The 14,162-nt window shown below is 37.2% G+C and overlaps 2 protein-coding genes across 8 annotated transcripts in view; one reads left to right on the forward strand and one right to left on the reverse strand.

The window, feature by feature from the left end:
• LOC111466056 overlaps window positions 1–866 on the forward strand; it is a 9,861-nt gene extending 8,995 nt beyond the window's left edge. For 3 of the 4 annotated variants that reach the window (XM_023110625.1, XM_023110628.1, XM_023110626.1), the window contains one exon: window positions 350–866. The gene's annotated coding sequence lies outside the window, so the exon portion shown is untranslated. Of the gene's footprint in view, window positions 1–121; window positions 275–349 lie in introns of those variants that run through there. The other variant, XM_023110627.1, reaches the window with a different exon arrangement.
• Window positions 867–1,296: 430 nt separating this feature from the next.
• The window catches only part of LOC111466006 (cystathionine beta-lyase, chloroplastic), a 19,168-nt gene continuing 6,302 nt past the window's right edge, over window positions 1,297–14,162 (reverse strand). For all 4 annotated transcript variants that reach the window (XM_023110539.1, XM_023110541.1, XM_023110540.1 and 1 more), the window contains 10 exons: window positions 13,578–13,648; window positions 13,371–13,462; window positions 9,431–9,518; window positions 9,244–9,355; window positions 7,751–7,847; window positions 7,587–7,668; window positions 3,212–3,329; window positions 2,374–2,481; window positions 2,073–2,175; window positions 1,297–1,718 (listed from right to left, as the gene is read on the reverse strand). In XM_023110539.1, coding sequence (XP_022966307.1) covers window positions 1,543–1,718; window positions 2,073–2,175; window positions 2,374–2,481; window positions 3,212–3,329; window positions 7,587–7,668; window positions 7,751–7,847; window positions 9,244–9,355; window positions 9,431–9,518; window positions 13,371–13,462; window positions 13,578–13,648 — 1,047 coding nt within the window. In that variant the 3' untranslated portion in view covers window positions 1,297–1,542. The remainder of the gene's footprint in view (window positions 1,719–2,072; window positions 2,176–2,373; window positions 2,482–3,211; window positions 3,330–7,586; window positions 7,669–7,750; window positions 7,848–9,243; window positions 9,356–9,430; window positions 9,519–13,370; window positions 13,463–13,577; window positions 13,649–14,162) is intronic.

A 14,162-nucleotide genomic window follows, 5' to 3' on the forward strand; every position in this document is an offset into this window, starting at 1 on the left:
AAAAAAAAAAAAAAAAAAAAAAAAAAAAAAAAAAAAAAAAAAAAAAAAAAAAAAAAAAAAAAAAAAAAAATCTAGGATTGCCTTTCGATCTTCAACGGTTCGTTTTCATCAATTTACCCAGGTAAATGTAGAGATGTACCAAGCAAGTTTAAGAGGACAGCCTGCTGTAAACAATAGAGCATAGAAGGAGAATTCGTGACCGACATACCAAGCATAACAATGTACGAGTTTCCAGCTATAGGATTTTAGGAAATGAAATGTGGATTAGAATGCTTGGCTTCATGAAATGGTGGGAATATTAATCTGTATAATCATGTCAATGAACATGATTTTCTTTTCTTTATTGCAGTGCAGGAGAAATGTATATTATGTAATGCATCTTCACAGACATTTGGAGCTTTCCAGCTGCTTAGTGATGAACTTTTAAGCAGTTGTATATGATAAAGGCACATGGGTTTGCTGCAACCTGATAATAGAGATGCATTGTATATCATCATTTTGTTGCTATACTTGCACAGATGATTGTACATTGCGTTGTAGGGCTGGAGAGGCTTCTTGAATCTGAAACTTACTGATCATATATGCGCCCGCCCGTTTCACTGACATTCGGCGGGTAAAGAATTTTTCTTGTGAACACAGGCTCCTGATTGATTACTCACAGTGATTCTGAAAACCTTTTAGCTTTCAAGTGATTAAAGTCTCTGAAACTAACCGTTGATGTTTGATGTTTTGATGTTTTGATTGATGATTGCGGTATTGGAAGTGATTATTGTAATGATCTGATTATTGTGTTGAGTGTAGATTGTAAGAGTGAAATACATAAAGCATGTTGGCTTAGAACTTTTGCCTTTTGATTGCCCATTGAAGCTTGCCTTTTGATTGCCCATTGAAGCTGCCTTCCGTTGTTTGAACAATATCAGCTAGCCGTAGGGATTTTATACCTCTTAATGCCCACAGTTGCTATAATGCCCACTCAAACCCCTCCTTGAACATGGTGACTAGAATGATCCTCGTTTTATAGATATAGAACTTAATAAGTAGAGAGGTGTGGGAGAGGCAGTAATGTGGGCATCGTGACAGGTGGTAGGTTGCAGCGGGCATCTGATAACAACAGTGAAATATCATAGATGAACTTGATTGTTAGATTTTGAAATCTAAAGACAAAGTTGACTATTTTCAAAGAAAACTATAGATTAAAAAACTGATTTTTTTTTGCTATAATTAATCCTCAAACCTATGGGTTCAAATTAGGAAGACCTGCCATAAAAAGTGTTAAAATTTAATAAACATATTGAGTTGCTTATAAGAGTTGATCCAATTTTGAGTTCAAACATGTCACAACAATAAAGATAAGTGTATAATTTTCAATCTTAAAAATCCACCAAAAGCCAATCATGAATATTTTGCACCATCATCAAGTTACCCAAAAACCAGTCTTTGTATATTCCACTCTCACTTCCTTTACAGAAGTAAACAATCTTCATCAATATCATCATCGTCATCAAGCTGCAGATCGTTTCAAGATTGAATGTTCCTCCACTCCTACAGAGGTCCAGTTCTGAGTGCATTGTCTAAATCAGTTATGAGATCATTCACATCTTCAATACCAACTGATATCCGAATCAGATCTTCGGTTAAACCTCGAGCTTCCCGTACCGCAGCGGGTATGCTTGCATGGGACATAAAGCAAGGCATACTTATAAGGGACTTCACGCTACCTACAAGGACAGGAAACCATAATTCTTCTTAAGCATCAGATCCTAGCACAAACTTCAAAACGTAGGGATAACAGAAGCCTTTTTAACTTATAAACACAAATAGTAATAATCAAACTCTTAACCATAAAAGAAGGATGAGTGCGGAAATTCCACACCTCCTCTAAAAGAAACACCAAATGAAGCGAAAATTCCTTCAACATTCTGCCTCCTTAGTAAGCATGTAAGCATAGTGTCACAATCGCACTCTTGTGGTAACGAGACATCAATTGTGCGACACTTCTTGTATGACTATCCCTAATCACTAGTCCACAAGATAAAGTGCGTAATTAACTCCAAAGGGAAGAGTATGATTACCAAAACTGACAGTTATGCTGAAATACTTGGTAGTTTCAACAATATGCTTGGAGAGAGCCAACGATCCAGTCAAAAAGCTCAATACTGCTCCTGCGCCCTTTGCCTAAAAACATAAAGAAAGTTACATGGTTAACTAACTCTCTTCTTCTTCTCTTTCTTTTTGATACCCGTGAATTTACAGGCTAGCTTAAACTGATTCTAAATTCCATACAATATTTATTTCTTTCTGTTGTTCGATCAACGGCTGAAGCTTCTGCGGATTTTTTATTTTACAAGCTTATAAATCTGTTGAATATTGTACCTGAGAATAATGCAAGGAACGGCCAGGATGAGTAGGAAGACCTGCATAGAACACATTCTTCACACGTGGATGTGTATGGAGAAACTCAGCAATCTTCTGTGCGTTTTCCTGTCAACGACATCAATCTACTGAGAAATGAATGGTGTCATCCACATCTATACATGTACAGATGAATAATGAAATAAACAGTGTTATTACTGTTTACATTAAATACATTATCAGAATCCAGAAGTCAAAACCACAACAAAGGACAACACAACTAATATATTTACGAAATTACAATTATAATAATATAGAATTCTTAGATAGTTGACATATATTATACATACACAGTGCGGTAGATGCTACTTAGCCAAATGGCTGAGCAATCCAACTTATGCCCACATCAAATTCCACAAAGACTTATCACTTCAACCTATAACGTTTGATATCAGAAATCTCATAGGACCTGTGATATTCCAACATGCTGAACCACATCGTAGTAGGTATACCATCTAGTCCGTTAGACTAAGTACAAGTTACGACTGAGAATGAAACATCACTGAACCGTACAAATAACGTCATTTCCTCAAATTACAGATTTCTGATATGATCACTAAAATATTGGAGAAGTATAATTTTTTAATAAAGTACTTAGATAGCAGATTTGTCAGGAACACACAAGTTGTTCAATTGTTGACAATTGGCCTCAAGGATGCAAGATATGACAAACGTAAAACGAAAAACTGCCAATCATGTTATGAAAGCAATCATGAATCTGAGACTATGAGTCTTGAGACTGACCTTTATATTTTTATAAAAAGGGACAGAAGTATAAAATACAGGTCAGAACCGGCACCTGCTGTTTTTCAACTCGTAAGGCCAGTGTCTTGATTCCTCTTAAGCAAACCCAACAGTCAAATGGAGCCAGTCCAGACCCTTCTGCATTTTGGAGGAAATACAAGTCTTTTGCCAAGCTGGAACAACGGGAACAAGGTAAAGCAAATTGAGTTATCAGAACAAATGGTTCCGGAACATTTAGTAAAAGCAAGAAGGAATGCATCCATCCGGTCAAATCCAAGGATGATATTTTTCTTTTCTGAACAAGACCGCTAATTCAAATTTATTTAGTAAAATATGCAGGAAACATTGCCTCCCTGAAAGGATAAAGAAATCAACAAAAGTCTTGGTTAGTGATTCAGAAGAGTAGAATAGCTTAAGCTGGACAGCTTCTAATTTTCACACACGCACAGAAAAACAAATAAAAAGAAAGAAAGAAAGAGAGGGAGGGAGAAAAAAGAAAAAGTAATGTTACTGCTCCCAAATACCCAAGTCCATACTTCAACCCCCTAGAAAGAAAAACTACTAAAAGTTGCTAGAAACTCCTCAATGTTCTGTAAATTCATCCTACTTGCTGGTAAAATTGATCCTGTTTCCAGCCCAGTTATCACAAACATTATTGATATGTTATTTGTTGATAATGAAATTTTATAAACAAAATGATGTACGCAGACAAGTCCTCAAATTATAGATAAAAAGAAAATAGAAAGAGCAAAAGTTTGGGAGTCATTCTAAGTGTGGCTACCAAAGAAATAACAAATAGATTTTTCCTTTAAAAAGCCATGACTGATAAGGGAACCCTAAAAAAATTTCTGATTTTTCAAATACAAGGACTTCCGAGCAATTTTAAGCTATGAAGAAGCAGTATCAACAAATAAACATAAATGTAATCTACTCACAAAAGAAGCTATTTACAGAAAGATCCACTGCATTCTTCCCATCCAACATTTCTTATGGGAAGTAGATATTCTGCTATCATACAATTTATATCATTAGAATAGGTGAAAGGTGATTTAATTTCACAATGATACTTCTTGCCTCATTATCAAACTAAAATCGATGCACCTGAATTTTTTTTTAGAAGAAACAAAAGGATATGAATTATAAAACCAGAAAAAAATAAATAAAATAAGGTAAACATCCTAAGGCCAGGAGTTCAGGAAACCCTTGCCAAAAGAAATAAGAAACACAATGAGAGCCATCCGATCAATTTTAATCAGGAGGAGCCTATAATTACAAATGAATTTTTCAAGGTTTATCCACCACCTAGAAGTAGTATGCTGTACCAAAATCCAAAAAGATTGACTGCCATGCTTCTATTCTCGATGTTCCTCTCCTTTCAAATGAGCAAAAAAACTGCACTAACCACACGGCCCCATAGAATTCTAGGTTTATCCCTAAATATTTTTCCTCTTACACATTCCGCCATCCACGAATTCACCTTATCAGAGAGAAAAACAGCCAGATCGAAAGTAATCAACAAGGATCAAACAAGCTAAACAAAAGGGCAATGGAGAAACATGTGGTCCGTTGTCTCGCTCTCCTTGAAACATACACTGTAAACAGAAGGGGTTAAGGACCAAGTGGGGAACTTTCTCGGCACCTTCTCAGCCATAATAAGCCTCATATAGGAAAGCGACCATATAAAAAGTCTCATTCTTTTGGCACCCTTGAGATGCACCATGGGGTTCTCAACAAAAACCTCTGAAAAATATACTCCACCATGGGGTTCTCAACAAAGACCTCTGGAAAATATACTCCACCGTGGGGTTCTCAACAAAAACCTCTGGAAAATATACTCCACCATGGGGTTCTCAACAACAACCTCTGAAAAATTACATAGAAACTAAAGTATATGCATTCCATAGACATAAAGTTGTTGGTTTTGACCTTTGATCAAAGTACACTGAAATGAAGGAGAAAAAGACTTGAAACTTGCAAATTAAATCTCCTAAATTTGCTCCACAACTTAGATCTTCTAAAAAATTAAATCAAGTACAAATCAAGGTTATTGACTCACAATCTCCCCCCCGTAAGCTTGACTTTGCTTGAGATTCTTCACTTCAAGTAACTCCCAATTTTTTGACTTGGCAGCTTTCAGCTCAAGCCTTAAAGATGTCAAATGTTGCTCGGCTTGTTCAATTTTCACTACCTTGTCCTTCAATCCATCTTCCTTTTCAGCCGAAGTACTGAAGAATTCTCTCCTCAAATCATCTTCCCTAAGCCTTGTTCGCTTATTTGTGCGTTCTTCTAGTGTAGCCTTCTCAAGAGCAGCTTTAACACTCTTAAAGCAATATCAAGTTTCCTCTTCCACTATTCTGCCTCTTCTTGAACAGACAGAGCTTCTTTCCAAGTAGCAGCACCAGTCCTAGACTTCAAAATGGAAATTTCTGAATTAGTTGGATCTTCCTCAGCTTTCAACTTAGACAAGACAGTTCAATATTTTCTTTTCCAATCCAACTATTCTTGTTTTGTTTCCTTTTTAAGACTGTATCTAGGCCTCTTTGGTTGAGATGGCAAGTCTGATGAAATACACCGACCATTTTTTCAAACATCTTGAGGAACGACCCAACTAACTTTACTCTGTTGCCTTCTTCTATTCATTTAACCAAGGCTGATAATATTACTTTTCAACCTCGGGATGTAATATACTTTGGTTAGTAGACATTGATCGGCATTCTTGCACTGGAACAAGATGGATCCTGTACCTTGAATTGATACAATTGATCCGTCGCCAAGCATTATATTTCCAATGAGCTTCTCATCAAGTTCCTTGACATTTGTTCGATCTCAAATCATGTGGTCACTCGCTTCATTGTCTAGGTAGGTATCACACGTTGGTCTCTACTTGGTCTTCTCTATCTGCGATGAAGTTCGTCATAATCTTCTCTTCATTGAGCATCAACAGGTTGGACATCTTTTCGACCAACATTAGTGTGAGATCTTCGTCTTGCGTGAATGTGAGGTTTACCTCCTCATCACGCTCCTTGTTGCGGCACTCTGCCACATAATGTTCATATTTTCCACAAGAGTAACACTTGATCATGCTCTTGTCCTTCCATAACTTTGTGAAGGACTTTCACGATCTCCTCTACCACCACATCCCCGATCACAACCACAACTACGCCCATGCCTCTATTTTCCTTGTTGTGGCTATTGCGTCCCTTCATACCTAAAAAAGAAGAATCAACTACATTTTTCTTTTTCATCAGTGCGAACCATTCCTCGTGTGCGAATGAGAGATGTTTCTCTTCCTCTTTGTTGTCGTAGCCACTAAGTATCTCCTCATGGACCTTAAGACAACCAACGACCTCCTCAACCGAAATGTTCCTGAGGTAGCCGACCTGTTCAATGGAGGTAATGATCTACATGAGTCTCAGAGGCAGCTCGAAGGAACTTCTTGACAACAAAGATCTTTTCCACTTTGTCACCGAACAAACAGATGTCGGCAACGATTGTCATCAATTTCATGGCAAAGTCGTCTATTGATTCACCATATTTCATGCAGATAACCTCGAACTCACTTTTCAAGGTCCGCACTTTTACTTCCTTGATTCATTCCACTCCCATATGCATTGTTTGCAGTATCTCCCACGCTGCCTTTGCTGAGTTCTTCCCTGTCAGCATGAGAAGAAAGTCAAGGAATAATTGGTAGATGGTAGCTAGAGTCATCTTGTCCTTATGTTCCCCAACTTTGCCACCATACTCGGTAGCATGTCATACGCCTTGTGCCTATAAATTAACATGCATCTTATTGACCATGCTGCGTAGTTACTCTTCGTGAGTAACGAGTACTGGAGCATTACACTCCCTCCTTTCCACTCTACATCATTGTCACATCGCCTCCGACAACTTTTTATGATGGCATTTGTTTTGACATTCTAACTTTGATACTAGATATTGGTTTTGAATCTCGATCGAAGTACACTGAAATGAATAACTGAAGGAGAAAGAGCCTAATTCAAGGGGGAGGGGAGAGTTTCTCCATACTTAAAGAACTTATAAGATGCTTAGTAGAATATTGCTACACTTTATTTTATTGAATTCTTGGGGTTCAAAACTTGATGGGGATATAGGGTATTTATAATAGAGGCTAGACAATGTGAACCATACATTTGTGATCCTCCCTCTTATTTTGTACTCTTAGAATCATCTAGATTTAAAATATCAAGATATTATCTCCTAAATTTGAATCTTTGCTCCACAAATTAAATCTCCTAAAGTTGCTCCATTAGATCTTCTAAAACACTAAATCAAGTAAAAATCAAGCTTAATGACTCACAAAAGTTACACACGATTTTTCTTTAAAATGTCTAATACTTCAAATAAATGGAAATTATAAAAAAGAAATTACATATGCATCTCACAAGTCCGAAAGCATAGTACAAGAGTACCTATCTCCCCTAACAGCAAGCACACCCGCCATTACATCACTATGTCCAGCAATAAATTTGGTAGCCGAGTGCATAACAATGTCTGCAATCAAAGACCTGGGTGAGTAATATTCAAAGCAATATTGAAATGCCTGAACATTGAAGTTGGGAAATATTCTTGATACCTGCCCCAAGTTCCAGTGGTTGGGACAACACAGGGGACAATATGCTGTTGTCTACCAGCACTAGAGCCCCATGTTTATGCGCCATTGTTGCAATTTTCTGAAATGGAAAGAAAAATGATACACACAACAGGTGGAAGGCATAATTTTCTATTCAACTTAACAATTTGCATGATTCCAATAAACAGAGGGATTTGGTGACAGAACTTCAATTGGAGGTTGAGAAGATAATCATATCAAGACAATGAAACAAATCCCCTTCAGTATCTTTAAAGAATGCTAATCTCAGCAAAAGAAGAATTAAATAATTTCTTTTAATACTCTTCCCTTTCCTCCTTTCCAGATTTCCCAGTCTTGCTACGATAGCATTCTCACAAATACAAATACAAGGCACTGATACAACATGACAATACACAGTCACATTAACATGATGTCATTTCTCAAATCTATGACACAAAAATGGCAAGGCACATTTATTAAAATATAAATCATTTTTATATGACAAGAATATTTAAATTCAATAATTTTATGCATCTATTAGTCATTTCTCAAATCTACTGATAAGTTTGATGTATTCACCATTAAAATTTATATTTTAATACTTTTGTCTTATATTACAATTTACATCTATTTATTATGTTTAAGATGTGTCCGATATGTGTCTAATAAATATTTGGTCTACTCTCTTTAAAGCTCGACTTCTGGAGCCAAAACTTGCAAAGTTTGTGCCTAATGGCCCACTAGCGCTAACTTTGATAGCTTGATATTTCCATATTGACACATTTGCTGGCACAAGTATAAAACTAATGAAGTTAACAATATGATACTACTAGACACAAACGTAATGTTTGGGGAAGCTATTAGCTTACAGGGACTCAATTGTCTGAAGTACAAAGATTCGAGGGAAAAAAACTTAATTTAACCCTTCCTTTCCACATAAATGCTTCTAGAGCTCCTTTGTTTGCCATTGAGGTGAAAATAAGCAATAAAATTTTCAAAACATGAATTCAAGGAATTTCGTAATCTGTTACGTACACAGAGCCTTAGATTAATAGCTTGGACAGGGATTGTTATAAATTTAAATAATACCCATAAGCCTACTAAATTAATTTTTATTTCGTGGTCAACTGGAATGATATTCAAAAGTCTACTGGAATGATATTCAAAAGAATAGTTTTGAATTATCTGCCAGCTGTTTACGGGTATATTTGAATGAGACAAACTAAAAGTCAAATCAATCCATTTCCAAAATATCAAAGGATGAATAAAATATTTAAGAAGTCTTCCCATTGCCTCCTCGCAGCACCAGCTGAAACTCCTCATGATGTTCAACTGGATCCAAGGGGAGGAGCTCAACTGAATCCAAAGGAAGAATATCTTTCCATGCAATAAATTATTTTGGCTTACAAATTCAAAATTATCAGTAGCTAAGTGCATTGTGAAAAGTCAAATTACTTGTGCATGAATTCCCATAATTCTTTACAAACAGACCTTACCCGAATATCTGATATTTGTAATCTTGGGTTGGTTGGACTCTCCAGCCACACAAGCTTTGTTAGAGGGCCAATAGCAGATGAGACCTCATCTAAGTCGCGTGTGTTCACGCGTCTGCAAATTAAATCCATTACAATCTTAATCCTCAAAATGGGACCACCACAAAAATGATGACAATATTTAGCTTACTTGACCACAATTCCTCGTTTGGGAATCACTTGCGAAATCAACCGGTCAGAGCCTCCATAAAGATCATCACCAGCAACAATTTCCTCGCCTGTTAGAAAGAGATTGCAAGTAAATAATTCATATACAAATTGACAAGATCACTAGCATGAAGGAACCGCAACCATGTTTTCTTCTCTCTCCTTTTGCAACACCCCCACCCCCCACCCCTCCCTCACCATGCCTCTTTTTAACCTCGAGTTGTTATTTCACCACCGTTCTCACAACGATAGCCTCCCATAAGCTCTTTCTCAAAGATTTGCCTGTAGTTTTTATTGGAATTTCACACATCTCCAAAGAACTACCTCTATTTTAATCAAAGTTGTGATACTTTAGATTACAAACACCTTAAGAGACCTCATTGTCTATCCCTAAGCCTAAGCTCAAAATTCACAAAAAGCTTCACATGGATCAACCACCAACAAAAGGAGTAGTTTCATAAACTGCCATGGATTACCCCCGTGGTTAATGAGGGTAAATGTAAACAATAAAAGGCTTAGAGGGAATGAGTTCAAGGCATGAGTGACCACGGTTGGATGAAAGTCCCACATCAGCTAATTTAGGGAATGATCATGGGTTTATAATCAAAGAATACTATCTCCACTAATATGAGGCCTTTTAGGGAAGCCCAAAGCAAAGCCATGAGAGCTTATGCTCAAAGTAGACAATATCATACCATTGTGGAGAGTTGTGTTCATCTAACATGGTATTAGAGCCATGTCCTAAACTTAGCCATGTCAATAGAATCCTCAAATGTCGAACAAAGGACTCCAAAAGAAAAAGGATGTCCTAAACTTAGCCATGTCAATAGAATCCTCAAATGTCGAACAAAGGACTCCAAAAGAAAAAGGAGTCCCTAAACTTAGCCATGTCAATAGAATCCTCAAATGTCGAACAAAGGACTCCAAAAGAAAAAGGAGTCTCGTAAGTAGACAATATCATACCATTGTGGAGAGTTGTGTTCATCTAACATGGTATTAGAGCCATGTCCTAAACTTAGCCATGTCAATAGAATCCTCAAATGTCGAACAAAGGACTCCAAAAGAAAAAGGATGTCCTAAACTTAGCCATGTCAATAGAATCCTCAAATGTCGAACAAAGGACTCCAAAAGAAAAAGGAGTCCCTAAACTTAGCCATGTCAATAGAATCCTCAAATGTCGAACAAAGGACTCCAAAAGAAAAAGGAGTCTCGTAAGTAGACAATATCATACCATTGTGGAGAGTTGTGTTCATCTAACATGGTATTAGAGCCATGTCCTAAACTTAGCCATGTCAATAGAATCCTCAAATGTCGAACAAAGGACTCCAAAAGAAAAAGGAGTCTCGTAAGTAGACAATATCATACCATTGTGGAGAGTTGTGTTCATCTAACATGGTATTAGAGCCATGTCCTAAACTTAGCCATGTCAATAGAATCCTCAAATGTCGAACAAAGGACTCCAAAAGAAAAAGGAGTCGAGGCTCCTTGAAGGCATAGTAAAAAATAACTAAGACTCCAAAAGAAAAGGAGTCGAGCCTCGATTACGAGGAGGCGTACTTTGTTTGAGGGGAGATGTTGGATGAAAGTCCCACATCGATAAATTTAGGGAATGATCATGGGTTTATAATCAAAGAATACTATCACCATTGATATGAAGCCCTTTGAGGAGGCCCAAAGCAAAGCCATGAGAGCTTATGCTCAAAGTGGACAATATCATACCATTGCGGAAAGTCGTGTTCATCTAACAACCACCAACCTAGGATTTAATATCCTAAAAGTTACCTCACCTACCAAATGTAGTATGGTCAAACAGTTGCCAGAATATGTTGATCTCAACTGATTGCTGTGAGGGATTCTAATTTGTCATATAATGTCTCTAAATCCACCCTAATCAGCATTAATTGTAGTCCTCCAAGGTGAACGTCTAGGCTTCTTCATTTGGTTGTCAAGTGGAAGATTTTTCAATTCTCTTTTATCTTGGTTTTCCCCTTAATAAAACGGCAGTTAGCTTTTGGGAGCTTCTAAGGAACAAAATGAGGGTAGATTTGGACAACAAGGAAAGGGTAGAATGGGTGACGGTATTCTACCTAAATAGTAGACACAGGTAATAAATAAGAGAATACTAAAGATTCGAGCCATAGAATTTCTCAATTCTGACACAAGGTACTTATTAGATCTAATAGAATTATTTTGTTGTGTTCAGACTCATATCAATCCAACCCATTTCATGAATAAAATGTGACCAATTAACCAACCAACAAAACTACTTGTTACAAATAACATCTTGTCGTTGCATTGAAACATAAAAACGTTGACTAATCTGACTAACATTGGACTTGGTAAAATGAAATGGTTGAATAATTGAAAAATGAGATAATTCAATAATACACATTGAATGCTTATTACCTATGCACCGGGGGTTACTTAGTAAACTGGAGTTGGACGTCACACCAAACACAACACGATAGAATCGGTGTAGATTACCTAAGACAAAGGAGCATATCCATCCTTCAATGGTTGTGACAGTTTGCAAATGAGAAAAACAGACTACGGAGAAGTGCCATAGCAGCTATTTAAGGAGTAAAGGGTAGGGGGTGGATGACAAAGAAGCGCAAGGTCCAAAAAAGGAAGAACATGGGTGGATTTCAATTAAAAAAAATTGAAAGAGACTATGGGAGGTTTTATGTTTAAAGCTACAAGGGGAAGATGCACCCACTTTTTGGAAGATGCTAGGCTGATAAAAACTCCTTTCTCTGCTATTTCCAGAATCTTGTAGTCTTTCTCAAAAAAGGGAGAAGTCACTATTGAGTGCAGGCTTTCTCTCAATGAAAGCACGGTTTCTTGCCAAAAATAAAAAAAATGATTAAGTGCAGACTAGAAGTATAACGGCCCAAGCACGCTGCTAGCAGATATTGTCCTCTTTGGGCTTTCCCTTTCGGGCTTCCGCACAAGGCTTTAAAACACGTCTGCTAGGGAAAGGTTTCCACACCCTTATAAAGGGTGTTTTGTTCTCCTCCCCAACCACTGTGGGACATCGAAATCCACCCCCTTCGGGGCCAGCGTCCTCACTGACACTCGTTCCTTTCTCCAATCGACATGGGAGCACCACTAAATCCACCCCCTTTTGGGGCCTAGAGTCCTTACTGGCACACCGTCTCGTGTCTACCCCTTTCGGAGAACAACCTCCTCGTCGGTGTCTGGCTCTGATACCATTTGTAACGGCTCAAGCACAACGCTAGCAGATATTGTCCTCTTTGGGCTTTCCTTTTCGAACTTCCCCTCAAGGCTTTAAAACACGTCTACTAGGGGAAGGTTTTCATACCCTTATTTGTTCCCCTCCCCAACCAACGTGGGACATCACAGGAAGACTCAGACCAAGGATTTGGAGCTAAAAGAAGACTCTTAAACATAGAATTAGCCCGGTGGAATTCCTTCACTGAAAGCTGAATTTAATTCAGCTAAGCCATTGCCTAGCCCCAAATCTTGGTTAAAGGATGCCCTGGTGAGTTACATAAGGAGAATTAAGGTTCCACGAAAATAATTTTTTTTTATGGTTTTTCTTTTTTTTTTTTTCTTCTTTTTTTTATAATTAAAAATCAAACTTTCATTCAAAGTATGAAAGAATACAAGGGCATCCAAAAAGCAATCCCATCATTAACTATAAAAAAAGATTTCAATTCAAAAGGAAAAGAACAAGACTGAACACGGTCAAGAGGTACAAAGAAAATTCCCCCATCACGATTGAATTCGAACCAATAACAATGATTTCCTTTTCATCGAAAACCCAACTTTTCATTGAGATAGAAACGAAAGAGAACCAAAATATAATCATACATATTATATATTTGAGTTTGAACCATATATAATAATCATACGAACTCAAAAGTGGAAAACGACCACACAAGTGGAATACCAAAACCCACCAGTTCCAACAAGTTGAGCAACTGAAGCTAAAGCAGCCATCCCACTGGTGAAGCAAAATGCTCGATCCGCTTTTTCAAGCTTTGCTAAGAGGCTAAATGAACAACAGAACAAGGGTTTTAATTATTTTGGGTGGAGAGGGGATGCTGTATAAGTGCCGGCACAGCACTCTTTTTCCTTTTTTAAGAAGAACATAGGACATAATACACCTTTCCAAAGCATCCCGTGTAGGATTCCCACTTCTGGTGTAATCATATGGGCCATTTTCTGTTGCCGAAGGCTGCATAGCAAGTGAAAAAATGGAAACTAAATAAGAAGCCACAGAATTCACAATGTCAATAAAGATACAAGAAACAAGATAGAGAACGCAAAAGAAAAGATCAAAGTAGAAAACAAAAAAATTACAATGCCAGATGTTCGGTAATCCTAGTAGCAAAAAATGTACTTCTAATCTTGGAATTGCTGTTAGTTACACATTTCCAACAATTAGTTATCTCAGTTCCAATCTCATGAAAAGCTCACCTACAGGATGCAATAAACCGATAAACACTAAGGATACATTCATTCAGCCTCCGTCCAAGTAGTCATTTTATAATGCTTGTATTCAACCAAGTGGTCATGACATACCTGACTAGATGCAAGTATCGCAAGATAAGACTAGTTTAAAATCTAAAATTGAACTAGTAACTCAGACAGGTTTGAGTTGTGACCATTTGAACTACTACTACTTTAACTGATTAATTAGGCTTTGAATTTTTTTTTTTTTTTTTTTTTTTTTTTTTTTTTTTTTTTTT

Source organism: Cucurbita maxima, unplaced genomic scaffold, assembly GCF_002738345.1.
Source record: "Cucurbita maxima cultivar Rimu unplaced genomic scaffold, Cmax_1.0 Cma_Scf00030, whole genome shotgun sequence".
In the NCBI taxonomy this organism is placed as follows: Eukaryota; Viridiplantae; Streptophyta; class Magnoliopsida; order Cucurbitales; family Cucurbitaceae; genus Cucurbita; species Cucurbita maxima.